Source organism: Petromyzon marinus, chromosome 37 (assembly GCF_048934315.1).
Source record: "Petromyzon marinus isolate PM22_M1 ecotype Great Lakes invasive population chromosome 37, UKy_Petmar_22M1.pri1.0, whole genome shotgun sequence".
Classification (NCBI taxonomy): domain Eukaryota; kingdom Metazoa; phylum Chordata; class Hyperoartia; order Petromyzontiformes; family Petromyzontidae; genus Petromyzon; species Petromyzon marinus.
Genome location: NC_133703.1, coordinates 12,181,722 through 12,205,439, shown reverse-complemented (window position 1 = coordinate 12,205,439; position 23,718 = coordinate 12,181,722). Strand labels below are relative to the sequence as shown.

The 23,718-nt window shown below is 46.2% G+C and overlaps 1 protein-coding gene across 4 annotated transcripts in view; it reads left to right on the top strand.

The window, feature by feature from the left end:
• The window catches only part of LOC116949755 (BAI1-associated protein 3-like), a 50,324-nt gene that overhangs the window by 9,916 nt on the left and 16,690 nt on the right, over nucleotides 1-23,718 (top strand). For 2 of the 4 annotated variants that reach the window (XM_032967395.2, XM_032967391.2), the window contains exons 2-19: nucleotides 1,329-1,421; nucleotides 3,132-3,185; nucleotides 4,723-4,789; nucleotides 5,386-5,551; nucleotides 6,088-6,132; nucleotides 6,444-6,543; nucleotides 9,383-9,493; nucleotides 10,335-10,433; nucleotides 11,679-11,779; nucleotides 12,308-12,413; nucleotides 12,959-13,086; nucleotides 14,200-14,281; nucleotides 14,453-14,506; nucleotides 17,311-17,408; nucleotides 19,618-19,669; nucleotides 20,552-20,709; nucleotides 21,895-22,024; nucleotides 23,417-23,560. In XM_032967395.2, the coding sequence (XP_032823286.2) occupies nucleotides 1,329-1,421; nucleotides 3,132-3,185; nucleotides 4,723-4,789; nucleotides 5,386-5,551; nucleotides 6,088-6,132; nucleotides 6,444-6,543; nucleotides 9,383-9,493; nucleotides 10,335-10,433; nucleotides 11,679-11,779; nucleotides 12,308-12,413; nucleotides 12,959-13,086; nucleotides 14,200-14,281; nucleotides 14,453-14,506; nucleotides 17,311-17,408; nucleotides 19,618-19,669; nucleotides 20,552-20,709; nucleotides 21,895-22,024; nucleotides 23,417-23,560 (1,788 nt within the window). The remainder of the gene's footprint in view (nucleotides 1-1,328; nucleotides 1,422-3,131; nucleotides 3,186-4,722; nucleotides 4,790-5,385; nucleotides 5,552-6,087; nucleotides 6,133-6,443; nucleotides 6,544-9,382; nucleotides 9,494-10,334; nucleotides 10,434-11,678; nucleotides 11,780-12,307; nucleotides 12,414-12,958; nucleotides 13,087-14,199; nucleotides 14,282-14,452; nucleotides 14,507-17,310; nucleotides 17,409-19,617; nucleotides 19,670-20,551; nucleotides 20,710-21,894; nucleotides 22,025-23,416; nucleotides 23,561-23,718) is intronic. The other 2 variants (XM_032967392.2, XM_032967393.2) reach the window with 2 other exon arrangements.

Genomic DNA, 23,718 nt, shown 5'->3' with positions numbered 1-23,718 from the left:
GACGTTTTACCTTTCACGTAATCAGCGTGGCTTTCTAAAAAAAAAACTTTTTTTTGGAATCATCTTTTGAATCCCATGAGGATAATGACCCTGCTGCACTAATTTGGTGCTGACCGGTTCCGTTTGATGATCGATCTGCAAAGCGGCGATTCTGGAGCGGACTGGCCGGGCAAATTTCTTGGTCGGACCCAGGTTGGGGTGGGCACGATTGCTCGCATAAATCGACACACTTATTTTTCTGAAAGTGGCACGTTTGTCAACTATAGAAAGGAAGGTTCTTTCGGAAGAGAGACAATAGCGGCGTGCATTTACAGGAATATTTTACACGCGTGGCGAGGCCGGCCAGAATTTGGCGATGTCATGGATGACGGTCGAATGATTTCAAAGAGCGTTCAAACATGAACTTATGTGGTAACCTGAATCAGTTTCTTTTGTCGGATGCCATATATCCTTGAGTGGTCACGAAGATGATTTCCCAGTCCGTACACTTTTATAAACTTTTCCGGAGCAATTGACATGGGAACATCGTCAAGGATGGATGTGTGAGCAGGGTTTAATTTTTACATTCAGATGCATTGTTGAAGAAATGAACTGAGTAGTTTTGATTTAAAGCTTTTGTGACTGCAGGGATTCATATTCATGGTTCTTTCGGTAAAGTCACGTAGAAGGGAAACAATAAAATAATAAAAATATAAAACAAAATTCTCACGACGTTTCGACAACAAGAAAATTTTCATCATCAGGTGTGAAAACCACAACAAGAAAATGTTCTTGTTGTGGTCTTCACACCTGATGATGATCGCTTGTGTTGCAGTCGAAACGTCGTGAGAATTTTATTGTTTTATATTTTTATTGTTTCCCTTCTACGTGACTTTACCGAAAGAACCAAGAATATGAACTGAATAGTGTTCCAAAGCAGCATGTACGTACACGCAATTGAATTGAATGTAATTTTGGTGGTGCCACGGTGGTGAGATGTTAGCTACCTCGCCTGGTATACAGGAGGTCGTCGGTTCGATCCTGACGCTTGTATATTTGGAGTTTGCATGTTCTCTCCGTGGTCATGTGGATTTTCTCCGTTTCCACCGATTTTTTTCCCTCCACATTTAGAGACATGTATTTAGAGAGTTTGGCTGCTTATACATTAACCACGTGATAAGCAACTTCGTTGAGCTATCATTTGTGCCCAGGTCGCTTCTAAAAAACAGCTATACAGCTCAGCGGGCTTTACCTGCTAAAATAAACATCGTATTTTAAAAGTATTTTGTAAAAAAAATATATTTTTACAGCATGAGGAGGCTAAAGCTGTTGAGTGTGTGTTTGCACAGAGCCTGTTGTATGAAGAGGCGCTGTATACCATTCGTCATCAGTGGAAGCCAAACAGTGAAAGAGATGGCAAAGTGAAGACGCTTTTAGACCAGGTAAACACGCACTCCTTTTAAACAACAAAACACACTCAACAGACTCATCAACAACACTGCCCTCAAGAAAAGTAATGCGCGTTTAACCCCAAAAAAATCTGCTCGTTCTTTGGGTAGGTTTCACTTTTCTTCGATATATTTTGGCCGATAAATAAAACGTGGTGTGACCCTCATGTAATACGGCAATTATTTACGTGTTATGTAGAAGGGCCATTCTCTCTAAGGTCACCGATTATATATTTGTATTTCAAGGCCACAATGCTGTTGACCGGTGTGTTGGGTTTTTATGTTAATTGTGCACGTGCGCCGTTACCAATGCAGCATCAACAATTAACTTATTTTTAAAACCGGGGGAGTGAGGTTAGCAACAGTTCATTGCAAGAATGTGTCTACTGCACATTCATTCCTGAACAAGTACAACAGCCTGTGCTTGTGACCACGCATGCCTGCCATGCATTAACAACTAGGAGCTCATTCACATCACGATTTCGGACAAATCACACAGAATGTGCACTGTCTCGTCGGATCTCGAAATTGCCAGCAGGGATGAGCCTGGGGTAGCGCTTGGAAGGATGGCCACCACCCATCCAGGCGCTGTGGTTATTCTGAGTTCACCATAATTCAGATTTTGGGTTCAGCTTTACGGTATTAATTATGCCCACCGTCAGGTATAGCACTGGCAGGCCATGTCCGTTCAAAATGGGTATGCTTGTGTGCCACTGGTTATTAGCCGTTAGGCTGTTACCGGCCGACAAGTGCAAACGTGCACTCCGACTTGCACGATTGGCTGCCCCGCTAGTGCACACTTGGATGAGACCTTTGTGCGAGAAGAAGCTGTTTGGTGGAACGGTTTGAATCGGGGTCATTCATAGCGGTCACATATAATCGGTACGTATATAATCGGAGCGTGTAGGTGACATACCTCTCAATCCCTTATCAGTGCCTACCTTATTACAGACCAATTCAGACCTTATTGGTCATCCCGTGCCCCTTATAAATCTCAACGTTCATCCTTCAAGGTCCCATAACAAGGGAGAAACAGAAACAAATAGACTTTCTTTTTTTGCCCATATTGAAATGGTTCTACGCCACATGGACCTAAAAACTTAATTTCCCTGTACAAGAATACGGGTTAAAACGTATGGGTTGTGTGGTTGACAGTTATGAAGTGACCACTTATGAAAACCAGATTTAATGTAAATTATTTCCTTAAATCTAATCTCAATGCCCAGGAAAATCAAGTACAAAGGATTACTGGCTTCAATAATTAATCAGCCCTTAGTTAATTACACGGTCGAGTCCTCCTGTGAACCTGCAGGTGGAAGGAGTTGTGAGATGAAGCGCAGTCGCCCTCCAGCAACAGCGGAAGGCAGAGGAGCGACGCTCACAACAGCGAGCGGAGCGGCGGGCGGCTAAAACACAGAAAGTTGGCACAGTGGGGAGCACTACTGGTGCATCTGCCAGTCATCTCAGTCAATCAAATACACGGCATCTGGGTCTGTACCGTGACCTCTTGCCAGCGAGCCTTAGATACCTCACGTGGTCTCATAGTGCACCTAGCATGGCACAAGCGCCGTGGTGACGTCACCGCCACTTAGTGGCGAACTGCGGTTGTTGTTGATGAGTATGGATGCTACTTTGAGCTTCAGCAGTTTCCTCACGGCAGCGCACCCTGTTTATGCCCTTGCCACATGGGCCGTGTTCCTGCAGGTGTTTCCCCACGTGATGCATGCTGAGATATTACACAAGGTGCAAGCTGCCAAGGTACGTTAAATACCACCATTGTTATACTAGGTTAAACTTGTACAAATTACACACACGTTTGTCAAGTTAGTGTCGTGCATATTGTTTGTAAATATTGTAAATACTAGCTTTTTTGCCTGTCCAAGGACGGGTGTATTACAGTAAATCTGAAACTTGCAAGTGAAAAGCAGAGCGCGTGTGCGATTTGTAAGGGTGCGGTGACACAGACCTATTTCATTTTAAGGTTATAATCCCTTGTTCATCATGACGTCCTTTTAACTTTGATGTCTCAATAGCGTTACGGAGATCGCGTGAAGTGAGGGTTATAAGTTGACGCCGAAGAGGGGGGAGGAGGCGCCTCGGCCCCCCCATGTGGAGTGACGTCAGCCGCTAATTATTATGAATGTGGGGAGGTGTCAAATTTGGAGGACGTCACCTTATAATGATTATTAATGAGGGCGGCTGTTCGATGTGGAGTGATGAGGGGGGAGGGTGCTCCATGTGGAGTGACGTCACCTGCTCATGATTATTAATGAGGGGGGCTGTTCGCCGTGGAGTGACGTCACGAGCGTTAAGGATATTCCTGGGTGATTAGTAGGTTTAATGTTACGTGTTGAAAAATAATAGACTTATACCCTTTCCGGCAAGAACGGTCAAAGCGTGTTTGTTTGCATGTTTTACCACAAGCATGGCATGCGAATGAACTCACAAACACCTTGTGAAAGACCCGAAGCAGAAGATCCCTGGGTTAGATATTCCGTGAAGCTCATGGTCTACCTTAAACCACATCGGCACAAACCATGGCAGCAGATATGGATACCTGATGCAGAAATGAAAAAATTATAAACTCTCCAGTAGTGGTGCGACTGTGGTCATCCAGAACAGATCGTACAACCTATAACGACACAATGCCCGATCCACAGGTACGAAGGAGACATCACAGCGATGCTCTCCGCAGCTCCTGACGTGGTTGTCTGGCTTGAGCCACCTGAATGTGAAATTGCAGTCGTTGCTCTGCATCTACATCAGCCGTACGATAAGAAGAAGACCACAGGCATATGTGGTTAATGCAGACGTGATGTCTTGTAATAGGTGTCTATTTGGTGTTTGAAAATCTTAACACATCCTGTATTCTTGCCGGAAAGTGGAAAGCCTATTTTTTAAAATAATCTTGATACTGGCAACAGCAACAAAATTGGTCCCATATGTATTGTTATCTGTCCTTCACTTAAAAAAAAACACATTTAACTGAGTAACTGACACTCAATGTATGAAACAAAGTTAAATAAAAATTGTGTAATTCACAAACACAATACAGGATATAAGGATGTAATGTACTGCATATTAATTTGACTCATTCCCCTCCAAGTCACGTGAGGCATGTTTAGCAATTATCAGGCATGTGCGGCTTGTAACGACTTGTATTTGAATGGAGTAGAGTGGGTCAACGTGAACAGGTGGACTGTGGTGGGGTCTGTTGTTTGGGTAAATGCTGACTAAGAAAACAATGGAAAATAATGTAACCATTGTTTTATTTTTGCTCATGTATCCCTCACAGCCGCCAGCTCATTTTTTGAAGATTATTGTTGAAGAACCTACAAATCATAATTCAAAAACAGCAAGTGGTAAGCTCTTAAAATATTACTTCATAGTGCCCGTGCATACCTTTACACAAACAATGATCACTAGGCCCAGCACTACCTCGTGAGATGCACTAGCCCAGTGCTGCTTCATGATGTTCCATTGTTTTCCATATCTCACATCAAGTAACAATTCAGGTTTGATTCCAGAGAAGGTTCAAGAAAATATGTTTTGTCTTGTGGCAGGAAAGACAATAAATAAATCAGTAAATGCATTTAAAGATACAGAGCAAAGGATGGCACGTCCCTCAGATATCATTGGCACACCGCCACTACATGTAAGAACCTTGAGGGTCGACATGATCGTGAAAGAGCCATTCCTAGCGTTTTTGCGTCTCATGTACAAAGAAACCAGGACATTTTGCAAGAAGTTGGATAGCTCACAATACATAGATGTAGTGTCTTCAGTGGTTTATTATTAGTCGTAGTTGTAGTCATGACGCAACTGAAAAAACACAACAATCGTACTATCCTGGGAAGACTTACACATTTACCAGAATGGCTACCTCAATAATTGTACGATCCTGGAAAAAAAACCAGACGGGTAAGCAAACCTTCTCATGGCCTTCCTCTTTCTGCAGCGACCTCGTACACCGCGCAACTGGTTTCTAAAGCTGAGATCGGCCGCAGGGGCAGCAGTTCGGGCGTGCTAGACGCGGACGAGTCATCCACCGACTCGCCCCACCAGCCCGCCTCCGCCACCACGGACCAGACGCCTCATCACTCGTGGAGACATGCCTTCAAGCTGTGAGCTTTTCCCCATAGCCACGGTGGTGAGATGTTAACTGCCTCGCCCGGTATACAGGAGGTCGCGGGTTCGATCCCGACCCTAACACCTGCTGTATATTTGGAGTTTGCGTGTTCTCCCCGTGGTTTTTTCACCTACACATTTAGAAACATGCCGTTTTTAAATTCCCACTCGATAAGCCACTTCATTGAGGTATCATTTGTGGCCAGGTCGCTTCTGAAAAGAGCTATATAGCTCAGTGGGCCTTACCTGGTAAAATATAAACAGTAACACTGGGCTGTGCACAGCACCTATAATAATTATTTGCGAGGCTGGCAATACACATACATCCATGTACATTATTAGCACACTCCGGTGGTGCCGCAAATATGGCGATTGCTGTCATTCCGATGGATGAATCTGTTCATTTGTCTAATTTGCCAGGCTACAAACACAATGTCAGTGTATTATTCTAATACAGTGATGATGATGATGATGATAATAATAATGTTGGTTTTACAATGAACTTAAGTTATTTTACTCGGTTTTTGTTCAGTGATCTCACAGATGGAAGGGACAAAGAACTACTTTTGAATTTCTGGTAAGTTGTCTGTGTGTTTTTATTATTGTTAATACTATATTTAGATTTATTTTCACACCTGCCAACCAACCCACACAGCTATCTACATAGCTGCCTGCATACTTGCTTGTAAGCTTGTGATTCTGTCAAACTGCGACATCGATGGCTACTTCTTCGTTTGACTTTGTCGACCAGCTAAACAATGTCAGTCAATTGTATTGTTATATTAAACAAATGGAAATACAGCTCGTTTCTGGGAAGCGCATAAGCATGACCTTGTTTCAGGACACTGAATGACCACCGCCATTTGTTATTGTTGATGTCGTCGGCAGGAAAATATCTCAAGAAAGGCATTTTCTCGAGTTCAAGTCAAAGGATAACGACAGAAGAGAATCCAAGAAACGTCACAGCAGCGTTGTAGTTCCATTGAGTGTGAGTACATCACACTCCACAGCTTTGCGTTCTGTTGTTCGGGATGTCATGATCTAATGGTGCAATGTAAAATCAATCGGACGTGTGTAAGGCGTGCAGTGTTTTCTTGCTCTTGAAGAGAGAGAACGACTCAAGAGGCCCGTACAACCACAGAAAGCGGCTCTGGTTACTTATATGCATTTAGATTATTCACAATATTTTTCTGCTATAAATTTCCACATGTCAAGCCACTTTGTTCAGCTCTTATTTGTGGCCAGGTCGCTTCTGAAAAATAAGTTAATACCTGGTATGATAACAAATTTAGTTTTATTTGTATATATTTTTTTACACTACTATCGTGTTTAGTATTGTTTGTTGGTGTAACATTCTAACCCGCCCCGACTGGACATCTGTGAAAAAGAGCTTTATAGCTCATCAGATTCCTCCGGTATAAATCAATATTCTGATTCTGATATAAAGGTATTTGCGTTTACGTTTTGGAATTACAGCACAAGACCTTTCCCCACTTTCAGTATAACTTGCATATATTAAAAATGATGAACCCCTTCAGGAGTATGCACCATCTGCACTAAATTGGCCTGGGTTCTAGCTCAGCTGTTCAGGAGCAGGGCTCTTTGTTGTTTCACATCAGAGCATCGCACAGCAGATGCCGGCGATCTCCTACACCGACAGACGATTAAGAATATCCCCAACTGTGCGACTGCGTTCATCACGTAAAACCGTGAACCACATTGTAACGCCACTTCCCACTTTCGATCGCTCGCCGACAGCGTTTCAGATCACCACGGGACTATTCCTGTAGATATCCACCGGCACGGTCACCAACAGAGGGAACATGGCCACAAAATCTGCGGGTCATCATCATGGTTCGTAGTTACAGTGAGGGAAAAAAGTATTTGATCCCCTGCTGATTTTGTACTTTTGCCCACTGACAAAGAAATTATCAGTCTATAATTTTAATGGTAGGTTTATTTGAACAGTGAGAGACAGAATAACAACAACAAAATCCAGAAAAACGCATGTCAAAAATGTTATAAATTGATTTGCATTTTAATGAGGGAAATAAGTATTTGACCCCCTCTCAATCAGAAAGATTTCTGTCTCCCAGGTGTCTTTTATCCAGGTAACGAGCTGAGATTAGGAGCACACTCTTAAAGGGAGTGATCCTAATCTCAGCTTTTACCTGTATAAAAGACACGTGCCCACAGAAGCAATCAATCAATCAGATTCCAAACTTTCCACCATGGCCAAGACCAAAGAGCTCTCCAAGGATATCAGGGACAAGATTGTAGACCTACACAAGGCTGGAATGGGCTACAAGACCATTGCCAAGCAGCTTGGTAAGAAGGTGAAAACAGTTGGTGCGATTATTCTCAAATGGAAGAAACACAAAAGAACTGTCAATCTCCCTCGGCCTGGGGCTCCATGCAAGATCTCACCTCGTGGAGTTGCAATGATTATGAGAACGGTGAGGAATCAGCCCAGAACTACACAGGAGGATCTTGTCAATGATCTCAAGGCAGCTGGGACCATAGTCACCAAGAAAACAATTGGTAACACACTACACCGTGAAGGACTGAAATCCTGCAGCGCCCGCAAGGTCCCCCTGCTCAAGAAAGCACATATACATGCCTGTCTGAAGTTTTCCAATGAACATCTGAATGATTCAGAGGACAACTGGGTGAAAGTGTTGTGGTCAGATGAGAACAAAATGGAGTTCTTTGGCATCAACTCAACTCGCTGTGTTTGGAGGAGGAGGAATGCTGCCTATGACCCCAAGAACACCATCCCCACCGTCAAACATGGAGGTGGAAACATTATGCTTTGGGGGTGTTTTTATGCTAAGGGGACAGGATAACTTCACCACATCAAAGGGGCGATGGATGGGGCCATGTACCGTCAAATGTTGGGTGAGAACCTCCTTCCCTCAGCCAGGGCATTGAAAATGGGTCGTGGGTGGGTATTCCAGCATGACAATGACCCAAAACACACGGCCAAGGCAACAAAGGAGTGGCTCAAGAAGAAGCACATTAAGGTCCTGGAGTGGCCTAGCCAGTCTCCAGACCTTAATCCCATAGAAAATCTGTGGAGGGAGCTGAAGGTTCGAGTTGCCAAACGTCAGCCTCGAAACCTTAATGACTTGGAGAAGATCTGCAAAGAGGAGTGGGACAAACCTGGTGGCCAACTACAAGAAACGTCTGACCTCTGTGATTGCCAACAAGGGTTTTGCCACCAAGTACTAAGTCATGTTTTGCAGAGAGGTCAAATACTTATTTCCCTCATTAAAATGCAAATCAATTTATAACATTTTTGACATGCGTTTTTTTGGATGTTTTTGTTGTTATTCTGTCTCTCACTGTTCAAATAAACCTACCATTAAAATCATAGACTGATCATTTCTTTGTCAGTGGGCAAACGTTCAAAATCAGCAGGGGATCAAATACTTTTTTCCCTCACTGTACATATACAAATGAGGCTTATACGAGTGAAGAAAAACACCAAAACAACATTGTAGATCCATACCTTGGGTGTATATCTCTGGATATTCCAATAACGGAAATTAAGTACTGTACCGTGAGGTTTGTTTCACTATTATTGTAACCTTGCAGTGTGACTTGGGCAGAAACTGACTGATAAAAGTTGTGGAAATTTACTCCACAAGTTGAATATATGAGTGGTGCTGCTTATTTTAAGTAATTAATAGAAGTAATCAGCCCGTCCAAAAAGGAGGTATATTCCAGTAATTGGATAGTTGTCGCTTTCATCTTGCAAGTTTGGCTCATTGATGGCTGATTCTAACATCGGGTATGGCAACTGCTGTGTGTTACGTCTATCACAGAACATGGACAGACCTGAAACTATCGACTGTTACTCACTACTGAAAAAGAAGAATGGACGTTGTCAGGACAAAGGGACGTGTAGAGTCTCAGTAAGCTACTCCACAGAGCAGGTAATACCGCAACACTCAACACGCCCATACGTCCATGCAGGCCTTCACCCTGATCAAGTCATAATCAACTTTTGTCTATCCACCGCTGGATGAAGGCCTCCCCATGCTTGATTGTCAGTGAACATGTTCTTAATCTGTATGTTGCTACTAATAATAAAAATACTTATAGACACACGTAGGTATGTATTGTTGATTAACAAATCAATGTACATTATCTTTGGGATTACGTATCGCGTACGTTCACATGTGCCAGAGCAAGAGGTCGGCAACCAAAATAATGAGAAGAGACATTTAACAAGAAGAGCCGCAATGCACTGTGGTGATTGCGAGATGGCGTTCTTTAATAAATAACGTGACAAAGCCAGTCCTTAAAGAGCCGCATGCGGACTGCGGGCTGCGGAGCCGCAGGTTGCCGACCCCTGTGCCAGTGTAATCGCGGCAAATGTCTTTGGTGATTGCAATAACAATTAGCAGAGACCCATACCTGTCAACCCCTTATCAGTGCCCACATTATTATGGATCAATTCAGACCTTATTGGTCACCCCGTGCCCTTATAAATCTTAACGTTCATCCGACAAAGTCCCATCACAAGGGAGATATACAAACAAGTAGAAAAAAACATTGTTTCTTCCCGTATTGAAACGGCCGTATGGACCTGAAAACTCAATTTCTCTGTACAAGAATACGGGTAAACCGTATGGGTTGACAGGTATGGAGACTACTGATATCATTGCATACTTTTAGACGTGGGACAAGGTTGGGCAATGTGCTGGTGCTAGTGCACCGCTCCACACGTCAGCTTTCGCTGCGCTACACCGTGGCCGTGTTGACACTGCGCAGAGGGACACGTCGCTGAGTCGGGATCCGGCGCGCCCGAGCTCGCAGGTCTACGAGCTCCTTCTCCAGGCACTGGTGGAGTGGGAGTACAACGAGCAGCAGGTAAGCACATACCCTGTCAACCCATACCTTCTGCTGTTGTTTTTCAACTGCCTTCTGTTGTTGTTCAACTGCCTTATGTTGTTGTTGTTGTTGAACTGCCTTCTGTTGTTGTTCAACTGCCCGCAACGGGGGGGGGGGGGGGGGGGGGGACGGGCCTACTTTTGGATGGTGGCATAGTCCGGCGGTGGCGCTGCGTTATGCCCCCCATCGGCGGAGTTTAACTTCTGTATTTCGGGGAGGTGGGGGGTGCAGGGGTTTGCTTTTTCCCTCACATCAGGAATCGCGGGTGCATATAATTAATTTGTTTTCAATCTTAATTGTTCGTTCGTTCCTTAGTCCGCTTGTCCTGGCGAGGGTCGCGGCGGCAGCCTGCTGAGTAGGGCGGTCCAGACCTCCCTTTCCCTGGCGGCAGACTCTAGCACTACACTACTATGCACTACTACACTGTACACTACTATACACAGACTCTAGCTCTTCCTGGGGATTCGCAGGCATTCCCAGGCCAGCCAAGCGACATAGTCCTGCCAACTACTGAAAATAAATTAATAAAGGTGTCCAGCTTGGGCAGGGCATCGCCCCCTGCCCGCAAACTACACCCATGGTTACGCCACTTCCCGCGGAGGTTCGCGGTTGGAATCCAGTAGCTGCTATTACGGCCGGTGTAGTAAGCATAATAATAATAATACAGTACGTAATAATACGTGCCGCATGTGTGCTTCACAGTGGACGTCATTAAATCGTTTTAGGAATTGTCCCTTCTCCAAAGCAGAGATGATCTCCGCTGCAATAGCAGTGTCCACCACTGCCAACTCAGTATCGCAGTGTAGTTATTATATTTGTGTGCGTGTATGTATCAATACACAAGTATTGATATACAAGGTGGCCCTGGTAGTATTGCTCACCACATACATACTGGCTGTGAGTGTGTGTTGTAAGCAGTGCGATGGTGCAGTGGTTCGTGCGCTACGCTCCGAACCTGGCGACGTAAGTGTGATTCCCGCTCACGGCCAACACCAGTGATGGATTATCTAAACTGGTCCTGGGTCACCCCTAGGTCGACACAGCCTCAAATAAGTTCCTGGTGCAGTGTGTAAAAATCACCACTGGGGAGACAAAGGAGGTCGGGCGTGGTGCTGGCCACCCACTCCCTCGTGTTGCTGTGCCGACATTCATAGGCGCTCGCTCACAGCACTTGCCCCCAAAAGTCTGTTAAGGCTACCGGGGGGATCTTTGTCTGGTTTTAAGCAGAAACCCCTGTGGGACGGCAAGCTGAGCGAAGAAGCCAGTGACATCCTCCTGCTCTACGGGTGCCAAGCGGACCTGCCGACCTTGCAGATGCTTGCTCAGTACGCGTGCCCTCACACGCCACACAACGCGCTGAGGCGCCACTCGCTGTCTTCAACGGTTGGGCCAAGCCCAGGGGTCGGCAACCAAAAATAACAAGAAGAGACATTTTTTTTTTCTAATTCAAGAGCCGCAATGCACGTGGCAATAAATAACGTAACGAAGCAGTCCTTAAAGAGCCGGAGCTGCAGGTTGCCAGACCCCTGGGCTAAGCATTAGAGGGGGACAAGGTAGGGCAACAGTTGCACAATCTTCGTGCCTCACTGCAAGAAGGATCTGGGTTCACTTCTTGATTCAGGTGCCTTCCTGCATGGAGTTTGTACATTATCCCCCTGTTCCCTGCATGGGTTTCCTCTTAGCTGAATTAAAAACATACCGTGCCATTGATTTTTACCAAACATCTCAATGCAGCAGCAGAACCTTCCTCGGTGAATAAGTTATAATTATTCTGAGTTATGGATGACAATATGCACACTGTCAACAAGATGCTAGAAAATTAATTAACACAATATTAACATTTTTATTTGCAGGAAGTGGTCTGTATACATGAAGCAACATAACAAGAAACCATTGGACATCAAGTTATTTAAAGACTTATTCACAGGGACTGTGAATATTTGGACAAATGACACAGAGGTATGTACTCATAGCAGGCAGTTCTATAACAAGTAGTTATGAAATGCAATCTATTTTTTTGTTTTAGCCAAGTATTTCCTTTCAATAATAGAGGTTTTTGGGTTAGATCGCGTGAATGTGTGTCGGTAAACCCGCCACCACGCAACACAGCCAATTAGTAAGGTTTGTCGCTTAAACAAAATGTGCAAATTAATTACTAGTACAGCACACCAATGTGTTGGAGAGTAAACCCACAAAATTTACAATTCGAGTACGACGTTTCACCAATAATTACAACCAGCATTATCAAGCAACAGCCAGAGTCTGCGTATCACTATTTATTAGGGGTTACAACCAGTGGGATTTGGGGTTGAATCGAGTGATGGGACTGGACCCGAGGGGGAAAAAAGTCTTACTGGACATCTGTGAACTACTTGACATCTGTGAAAAAGAGCTTTATAGCTCATCGCATTCCTCCTGCATTATAAATACATATTCTGATTGTGATTAATCCAAAGGTGAGAATGCCATCAGAATGATGGGCAACTTGTTCTAACCTCGCCTAGCAGAACGACGGGGTGAAGGAAGCCGTGCTGGAGTTCACGAAGCAGCGTCTCGCCTCACTGCAGCAACTGGAACAGCACTTCCCCAACTCCTCCAAGGATGCTCTCAAGCAGCTGAAAGAAACCCTCTGGTGAAATAAGACAAAGATCCCCCGTGTAGCCTTAACAGACTGTAGGATTCAGTGCTGTTAGCGAGCACCTATGAAGGCCGGAACGTCACATGAGGGGGTGGGTGGCCAGCACCACACCCGACTGCTTTTGTTTCCCAAGTAGCGATGTTTACACACTGCACCAGGTACCTATTTGAGGCTGAGTCGACCTAGGAGAGGCCCAGGACCGATTCATATAATTGTTACCGGTGATGGGCGTGAGCGAAAATCGAACTCTGGTCGCCGGGTTCATAACGCAGCGCTCTAACCGCAACACGACCGCTCCCCACGGTGAAACATGCACACACGCACACACTCCACACCAGCTGAAGCCTCACTGAACTGCACAGCAGTCTCGGTAGTTTGCACAACACTTGATGCATTTAATTGCGTTTTTTTTAATTAAGCGTGTTTTGCATGTTAAGGCCCACATCCACGGGTAACCCCTTCAATGAATGTATGTACTGTATGTTGAACTTCTTTCGCACCGTACGTAGCCGACCGTGCTAATCGGAGGTGCGGGGGAAGGACAACAAACTAAACACAAACAGCAATTCTAAATAAATACATTTTCAAACTACGTATAAAAGTGCATAGCTACAGTGGTTTCCGAATATCAGTTTAGCATTCCAGACGGCCGCAGAAGCGCATCTGAAAGCTGCACGAAGCGTTGAACTAACGTGATGTTTGATTTGGGCGAGGCGACTCGACTAACGTGATGTTTGACTTGGGTTAAATAAATAGTCACAATGCAACGTGCAGCATTTTCAGCGTAAGGCTTTCCACTGTATCCTGCCAAAGCGGAACATTCCCACTGAATCAGCATTTACATTGTTGGTTCCCCTTGCAAACTGAATGTATCCGTTTTGCTCTGCACGAGCTATACGATCAGAATTTTTTGATAAATGTTTTGATAAATCCAGGTATTCGTCCCCGTGCAATGACGGGACTTCTGACTTAGATAAAGATGATGTCGTGAAATTGCAGAAGATTTGTGACGAAGAATATCTCTGCCAGGATGGATACAGAAAAGATCTTTGTCAGAAATCAGTTTCACGTTGTCATAGCAGTGTGTTTGTTGTCTGATTATGACAGGCTGCTGGAGCACATGAACAATTCCAAGATTATTCAAGGGAATTCCAGATGTCTAAAAGAGAGCATTGAACGGGAAATCGCGGTACGTTCCGCAAATCGAAATTACTTTGATCGTGATTTATTTCACACAAATGCGAAACTTGTAATGGCGTCGGCGAGGATCAACTGTATTCGAATTAACTTTTCTAGAGAAAAAAAAAGATTAAGTGCGTGCATTTTTTTAAACATTAAATGTCTCCCACGTGCGATGCAGGAGGGAGCCAATGTGTGGTACACAAGCAAGAAGAAAACCTGTGAGATATTCCGGGTAATTGTACGATTGTGGTTATTGTCCTTCTACCTTCTCTCGAAAACAACCACTGTCTGCCTCTCAAACCTTCCATCAAACTGGGCTCGATGTGGCTCCTTCTCCACTGCTGTCCAAATGGTCTGAAACACATCCACTCATTGGCTGTCCCCACTAGTCTGCGCTGAAAAGTCGAGACGACATACACCATACAATCAATGTGTGTCCTTGTTTCTCTACCTCAACTCGTCTATGTAATTGTTGTTTACTTATTATCCTATCGTATGTATCCGTCTACGATGCCTCACTTACGGTGAGGGAAAAAAGTATTTGATCCCCTGCTGATTTTGTACGTTTGCCCACTGACAAAGAAATGATCAGTCTATAATTTTAATGGTAGGTTTATTTGAACAGTGAGAGACAGAATAACAACAACAAAATCCAGAAAAACGCATGTCAAAAATGTTATAAATTGATTTGCATTTTAATGAGGGAAATAAGTATTTGACCCCCTCTCAATCAGAAAGATTTCTGGCTCCCAGGTGTCTTTTATACAGGTAAAAAGCTGAGATTAGGAGCACACTCTTAAAGGGAGTGCTCCTAATCTCAGCTTTTACCTGTATAAAAGACACCTGTCCACAGAAGCAATCAATCAATCAGATTCCAAACTCTCCACCATGGCCAAGACCAAAGAGCTCTCCAAGGATGTCAGGGACAAGTTTGTAGACCTACACAACGCTGGAATGGGCTACAAGACCATTGCCAAGCAGCTTGGTGAGAAGGTGACAACAGTTGGTGCGATTATTCGCAAATGGAAGAAACACAAAATAACTGTCAATCTCCCTCGGCCTGGGGCTCCATGCAAGATCTCACCTCGTGGAGTTGCAATGATCATGAGAACGGTGAGGAATCAGCCCAGAACTACACAGGAGGATCTTGTCAATGATCTCAAGGCAGCTGGGACCATAGTCACCAAGAAAACAATTGGTAACACACTACGCCGTGAAGGACTGAAATCCTGCAGCGCCCGCAAGGTCCCCCTGCTCAAGAAAGCACATATACATAATACATGTCCGTCTGAAGTTTGCAAATGAACATCTGAATGATTCAGAGGACAACTGGGTGAAAGTGTTGTGGTCAGATGAGACCAAAATGGAGCTCTTTGGCATCAACTCAACTCGCCGTGTTTGGAGGAGGAGGAATGCTGCCTATGACCCCAAGAACACCATCCCCACCGTCAAACATGGAGGTGGAAACATTATGCTTTTTGGGGTGTTTTTCTGCTAAGTGGACAGGACAACTTCACCGCATCAAAGGGACGATGGACGGGGCCATGTACCGTCAAATCTTGCGTGAGAACTTCCTTCCCTCAGCCAGGGCATTAAAAATGGGTCGTGGATGGGTATTCCAGCATGACAATAACCCAAAACACACGGCCAAGGCAACAAAGGAGTGGCTCAAGAAGAAGCACATTAAGGTCCTGGAGTGGCCTAGCCAGTCTCCAGACCTTAATCCCATAGAAAATATGTGGAGGGAGCTGAAGGTTCGAGTTGCCAAACGTCAGCCTCGAAACCTTAATGACTTGGAGAAGATCTGCAAAGAGGAGTGGGACAAAATCCCTCCTGAGATGTGTGCAAACCTGGTGGCCACCTACAAGAAACGTCTGACCTCTGTGATTGCCAACAAGGGTTTTGCCACCAAGTACTAAGTCATGTTTTGCAGAGGGGTCAAATACTTATTTCCCTCATTAAAATGCAAATCAATTTATAACATTTTTGACATGCGTTTTTCTGGATTTTGTTGTTGTTATTCTGTCTCTCACTATTCAAATAAACCTACCATTCAAATTATATACTGATCATTTCTTTGTCAGTGGGCAAATGTACAAAATCAGCAGTGGATCAAATACTTTTTTCCCTGACTGTACTTGGGCAGCAGGATGGAGCAGCGGTACCACTTGCGGCTCACAGCAGGAAGCACGTGGGTTCGTTCCCCGACTCGGGTGCCTCTCTGTGTGGAGTTTGTATGTTCTCCTCCTGGTCTGCCTGGGTTTCCTCCGAATTCCGGTTGCTTCCCATAGCTAAAAACATGTGATGCAACTGGTATTGACCCAAAACATCCCAGTGCTGATTAATTGCCTGCAAATTACTAAACTCAACTATTTTTTACTTTACCAGGAAAGGCGCACTGAGCTATATATCTCTTTTTCAGAAGCGACCTGGCCACAAATAATAGCTCAACGAAGTGGCTTAGCACGTGGAAATTTACTGCAGCCAAATACTCAAGTGCATATTTATAAATATGTAGGGTACAGACCGGAGGACCTCGTGAAAAATCCACATGACCACGGAGAGAGGGACATGCAAACCCAAATACTGTATACAGACGTCAGGGTCGGGATCGGACTCACGACCTCCTGTATACCAGGCGAGGCAGTTAACATCTCTCCACCGTGCCGCCAATTACTGGATTGGTATTACACAGTGGCACGATTACCCCCAACTGCAAAAACAAAAAAACTTCGTGGGACCCTCCTGAAAAAGAATATCGAGACTCAGGAATTCATGGGTAAACAAGAATCAGAATAACAAAAAAACTCAAATATACTTTTACTGCTCTGCACCTGCTTTTCAGTAATAAAAGATGATACCAGTGTATAAATCTGGTTCTCAAGCGATTCAGCTGATTCCTCAACTTCATTTAGCCTGGCCACATAATTTGACGCATGCCAGTTCAGACGATAAATGTTCATTTCATAAATAGTAAAAACAAACGCGCACGCTGTTGTGTTCCCGACTAACACCGTGCCGTCGTTCTGTCTGCAGCATCAGAAGAAGGACTTCATGCAGGCGATGGCCAAGTTGTGTGAGCTTATCGAAAAGGAGCTCAGCACCATGGAGAAGTACAACAATGTATTCACCAGGTACCAGACGTTCGGTGCCAGAGATGCGGACGGCAAGCTACTTGCATTGCATTGGTGTGACCCGGTGACCAATAATATCGGTGGTTATAGGTGTAGTGCCAGTGGCGTAACGAGCACCCCCTGCATGCGTGGGGCATGCAGGGGGTGCTACGAGTTGGGGGGAGGGCCCCCTTGATGACAACCATGAAATATGTTTTCAACAACAGTGTCAAAGAACAACAATTCCTTAAAACGCGGTTCAAATGTATTTTTATGGAAATGCTTTCACTTACGTTCCATGTTTTATTTTCATCCAAACAGGCTATAAATCGCGGCGATGTATTATAACCTAGGTGCGACCGTGCGAGACAAAGTCAAATGTTGGGGTCCCCACCCTGACTGATTGCCGCACCCCCTGAGCCGATACTGTCGTTGCTGCGTCGCTATGTGGTAAAATTTGTTGCGGTGGAGCAATTGGGGAGCACACCGGAGCTGCGATCCATTTCTCGTCACTTCGTTTGACAGAGATTCCGAACTTCCCCCCCCCCGCCCTGCTTCTGTCCACCCGGCAGTCAATCGGTAGGTCGCATGTGGTGGGGTAAACTCTGGGCACACCGACTTCCTCAAAGATGAAGTCCTCTTTCACCTGCATCTCTCTAGAAACCCAAAAACTGAGAGATATGTGTAGCTGAAGTGAGACGATGTTTTGGGGTGGCTTATGTCTGTGGCAGTGCCGATCAGAGCCTGGATGTGAATCATTAACATTCGATTGTGAAAAAATATTTTCTAAATTAACAATTGTTAATTAGTTAACAATAATAATTAATGACCCGGCTACTCAGGTGCCAGGAGTTGGATGAGCTATCTTATCGTGTGGCTGTATTAATACTGCAGTATCACTGATCATATAAGTACAATACGTTTAATAAAATCCATTGACACATGAGACATTGCAAAGCATTTATCAACATGCTGTTTTCAAAGACATGTCTTTGTCTCCTCTTCTCTATCTCTCTTTGTGCCTGATAGACACAAAAATAGAACTAGATTTGGGCAGTTGAGAGAGTGGATGAGTTTCCATTCCTGGGAAGTGTGCAACTGACAAATCCCGATTTGGCACCGGAGGTCTCCCTCTGAATCAGTCGAGCGGCATTATCTTTTCATTGGCCACATAACGCTTTGAAAGCTACATAGCCTCTCACTCCATACAAAGCTGTGGGTATTCTCAGCCACAGTTGTGCCCTTCTCTGTGCTTGCCAAAACGTTGACCCCTTTCAAGTGAACATCTGCACCAGAATGCCAAATTCAGGCTGGCCTGCCTGCAATCCATCCTGGTTTTAACCAGACTGCATTGTGCAAAGAGCTCCTTAAAAGATCTGGACATAGCCCCATATATGAAGTCCTTTGGCAGGTGAGGCTGTGTTAGCTGGGTCATGTAGCCCGCATGCCCAGCCACCACATGCCCAACCAAGCCGCCTCTGTTTGGCCAGATAGAGGGGGATACACAGGCATAGCACAGACTAGAGAAGAGATGGACAAATATGGTACAGGAGGATCTGGAGCTGAGTGGACTTACCTTCCAGATCGGATTCTATGGAGGAGGCTGGTGAAAGATGTTGCTTCTGAGCAGTTGGAGGCAGTTGCCCTCCAGCAACAGCATAGGGTGGAGAAGCGACGCTCACAACAACGAGCCAATCATCTCAGTCAATCAACCCATAACACCTGGGTCTGCCCCATGACCTGCCAGCGAGCTTTCCACACTTCACGTGGCCACAATGTACACCTGGCCTTATTCAAGCGCTTTGGTGACATCACTGCTACGAAGTGGTGAACGGCAGCTGATGTTTTGTTTGTGTATCCGTATCTGTCTCCACGTGTGTGTGTCTGTGTCTCCATGTCTACCTGTTTCTGTTTGTGTGCAGTGCATTTGTCTTTGTATGTGTCTCTCTTTGTGTAAAGCTTTATCACCTTATCTGCATAGAACAATACAATATAATTATCATTTTAACTGGTAAGCGCAGAGTTTCTTTTACGTTTTCACTCCGAAGTACAGAACACACAAATATGCTGGTTCGATGTTGGTTCTGGACAATGCACACTTAACACTTGTTTTTGCATTCCGGTTTTTAACTGATTTAAACTCTGGATATAGGTAATGTTAAAAGACAATTTAAAACGACTGTATGCTGCGCACGGACGACGATGCACGTTTTCCCGTCTTGTGTTGCAGGGTGGTGTACATGAACTACCGCGCTGTGTGGAGCAGACAAATAGAGGGCATGGTAGGTGACCCACCAGAGAGACATTCGTGCGTGCTGTCCGCAAAGTTTGCAATCGATGTTCCACTTTTTAAAAAATCGGACAACCTAAATCTTTTTTTAAATGCACGTTTCACCGTTTGCATTTTCCACTCATTCCTTCTCACGACTGCCACGTCCGATTCGCGCCTGCGATTCGCGCGGTTGGCTACGCACGGTACAAAAGAAGTTCAACATTCGCGTATTCAGTTGTTTAACTCTGTATAACACCACGGTGCACGTGCAGGAATTAACAATGCGTCACTGACGGGCAACAGCCTTGTTGAGGACTCATATTTTGCTGGGGAAAAGCTCGCGCGCACAGACACACACACACGTGTGCACAGACACACACAAAGCCAAAGATTCCCCGTATAGCCTGAACAGAATGTTAAGGCAAGTGCAGTTAGCGAGCACCTATAAAGGCCGGCACTGCACACGAGGGGGTGGGTGGCCAGCACCACACCCGACTGCTTTTGTTTCCCAAGTAGCGATGTTTACACACTGCACCAGGTACCTATTTGAGGCTGAGTCGACCAAGGAGAGGCCCCTGACTGGTTCAGATAATTGTCACCGGTGTTGCCCGTGAGCGGGAATTGAACTCGGATCGCCAGGTTCATAACGCAGCGCACTAACCGCTACACTACCGCTCCCCACAACAAACAGACACAAACAAACACACACACACACGCGCGCGCATGCACATACGCGCGTGCAAGGAGTTCGCATCGGCCAACGTTGAACGTTGGCTGCATCCATCGCGGAGTTCCACTGGCGGCGGCGGCGGCGGCGGCGGCGGCGTGAGACCGGCACGCGCGCGCGCGCACCCGCCGCTCACGCTGGAACCTGCGCGCCGGGCGCGTGCAGCTGGCGCAGGACATCAGGAGGTCCACGGAGGAGACGCAAACCGTGTGGGAGAAGGCGGACGAGAGCGTGGGGGACAGGTGCAAGAAGGAGAAGGACCTCGCCAGCGCGATGCACAGCCTCTACATCTCGCTGCAGGCCGTTAACAAGAGACTGGATCGGTAAGGGGGCGAGGACCCTTTTTTTGTTGTTGCTGATGACTCGCACGTAAACAAAGATCCCAAGCGCAGGCCACTGCAGATGATGCGGTGTGCTATGGCATTCACGACGTTTTAGGTGAAGCCCACTGCCGGTGGAAGGGCTTCTCCGAGAGGCAGCTGTACGCATGTACGTACGTACGTTGAACTTCTTTCGCTCCGTACGTAGCCAACCGTGCTAATCGGAGGAGCCGTAGAGAGAGCCCCTCTGGAGGGTATTCTGTCCTGCTCTTCCACGCTAGCCAGCCGTCTTGGAAGAGGTGGGAGTGCCCACACTTTACCCCACCACACGCGACCTGCCGAGCAATGATTTGTGGTGCGCCCATTTATACCACTCGGGTGGACAGAGGCAGTGGGAGGTGGTGGGTGGTTTAAAAAAACTTGCTCCGTTGTTTCAACTGCCACGCCGGGAGATAGAATCGCACCGGCGACCTCAGTATTTCAAGCCCGGTGTGCGAACCATTATACCACAATACCTTGCTGATCTCGTCAAGGAGCATAAACCCCATCAAGGGAACTCCAGTTATCCTCGTAGCAGCGGCTTTTGGCTGGCCATCATACATCACCGCATCACGCGCTTTCAGATGCGGCCGTCTGGAACGCTGTTCCTTCCGATATGAGGAAGCCACTGGAGCTATGCACCTTTAAATGATCTAGATTGAAAACTGATTTATTTAGAACTGAATGGTTTTTTTAGTTTGTTGTCCTTTCCTCCGCACCTCCGGTTAGCATGCTTGGCTGGAAAAGAAGTTCAACACATGTACGTAAATATTTCATGGTCAGTCTGGTATTGCCTCATTGCTATTTTCGTAATTTAACCATTCTCTGCTGTGCCCTTTGTATTTTATGGAGTGTGTTGTAAGCTGCTTTGACAAGAAGACTTGTTAACACTAAATAAATGCATAGGTTTATCCTACATGTATGTATGTTCAACTTCTTTTGCACCGTACGTAGCCACTGTGCTAATAGGAGGTGTTGTTTTAGGTATGCAGGTTGTGACTCAAATCGGTGTCGGTTTTATCAACGTCCTGGCCACCTCAGCTAACGGATTTGACTAGCCACGCCGTGAGGGAATGTGAACTCAAACAGCGGGGGGCGCCCTCTCCCCCGAATGATCGAAGATCGACTGTATTTGTCTTTGTGTTGTAGGTCACTCAAGGATCAGCCGCAGCCCCTCGCCTCCTTCCACGAGTGGTTTCTTGGGGCCATCAATGCCTGGGCCAAAACCGTTCACTGGAAAACGGAGAGCATTGTGAGAAATGCCTTGGAAAAGGACAACGTAAGTTCTTGACGCGTTGGGTCAAAATTCCCCTCTGTACGCAGCATCGAAGGTTGGCTTTGAAGTGCTAAGGTTTACCGCACGCAGTATAGCACTCCAGAGGTAGCCGATGCAAACAACGAGGAATCGTCTGGAGCAGCTATCCTTCTGGATCTCCAGGCTCTGAACCTCTCACCACGTTTTCTCCTTACCTGGAAGGCAGCGACTCCCACCACACTGTGCTCCCACACTCCACGCTGACTCTTGTTGCCTTCTTGCCCCCCCGCCCTCCGGGCTCAGAGCCAGTCTTCCTGGCTCAGAGCACAGTCTTTCTGGAGCGGTCTTCCAGAACCTCGCGCTTTCGGCCCCGATGACACGGTCTTCGGCTTGTTCCGCCGTGTGTGCCCGACGTTTCACACCGATTGCTGGAAGCTTCTTCAGGAACCGAAATTGAGCAGCTCACTCGCTCCCTCGATTATGCCCGCGTTGCCGCCGGTGTTTTGACGCGGCCCGGGCAATGCTGTCCATCAGCTTCGCCACCTGTGCGTGCCAGCTTGTGCATACTGTGCTAATACTTTGGATTCAATTAAGTGTTTGGTTGCTAATAAATTCCACGTGATAAGCCACTTCGTTGAGCTATCATTTGTGGCCAGGTCGCTTCAAAAAAGAGCTGTATAGCTCAGTGGGCCTTTCCTGGTAAAATAAAAAGTGGTTTGAGTAGTTTAGTTTAACCATGATTGTAGCCAAGATCTGCGCTGTATAACATCCCTGTCGGTGCAGCTCAGTGGACCTTAGCTGGTAAAATAAAACAATTGTTTCTAGTTTTATGCCTCTAGTTCTTGGACCCTAATTCTTGAGTTGTGGAGCATGAGATTAGATACCTCATTGTCATGACTGGATACTAACCAGTTAAGCCTTTCCCATTCCGATGGCATGTGTACGTCATCGGTTTTTCTTCCGATTCTGTTCTGGTGACGTACGTGCGTGTATGTCATCGGAACAGAATCGGAAGTACAAGGCCATGCGGGAGGGCGTGTGGCACAGCTTGGCGTCAGCTATCGTAGAGTGTGACGGTCGTGTCACTACAGTTCTCTGCGGTGAGTACAGCGTCTTTAAAAACAACGGCGCTGCTACGCCGCTTTAAGTAAGATTAACGCCAAGCCGCTCACCCGGTCCGAGGTTCGGCGGTGAACGGGACACCCACCCTGCAACTTGCAGACGTCTCGGATCGGGAAAGGGTTCATAACGATTCTGGTTAGTAAGTTTAGTATGCGTTAGATTCCTTATATGACGGGGGGTTATCGTGAGAGCCGCTGCGATTCAGGGATGGGTATAGTCTGCAAACGCGCTGCCGCTTCCTGGTGCAAGGATCCGGGCTGCAAACTGAGCCCGCGTGTCCTCCCGTGCTCTCAGCTCATGCGGGATCACCCTGCGGTGAGACACAGCTCGTCGGTACACGATTTGCTGAGCTGGTTCGTCGGCATGCGGGATTTCTGGGTGGAACTTGCGTGGCCTGACCCGGACATCACCAGCATGCTCGTCTGCAAGCTCATTGAGGTATGTTCGCGGTCGGCACGCTGCGCTGTGAACCCGGCGACCCGAGTTCGATTACCGCTCAAGTCCAACACCAGTGACGATTAACTGAACCGGTCCTGGGCCTCCCCTAGTTCGACTCAGCCTCAAATGAGTACCTGATGCGAAGTGTAAACACCGCT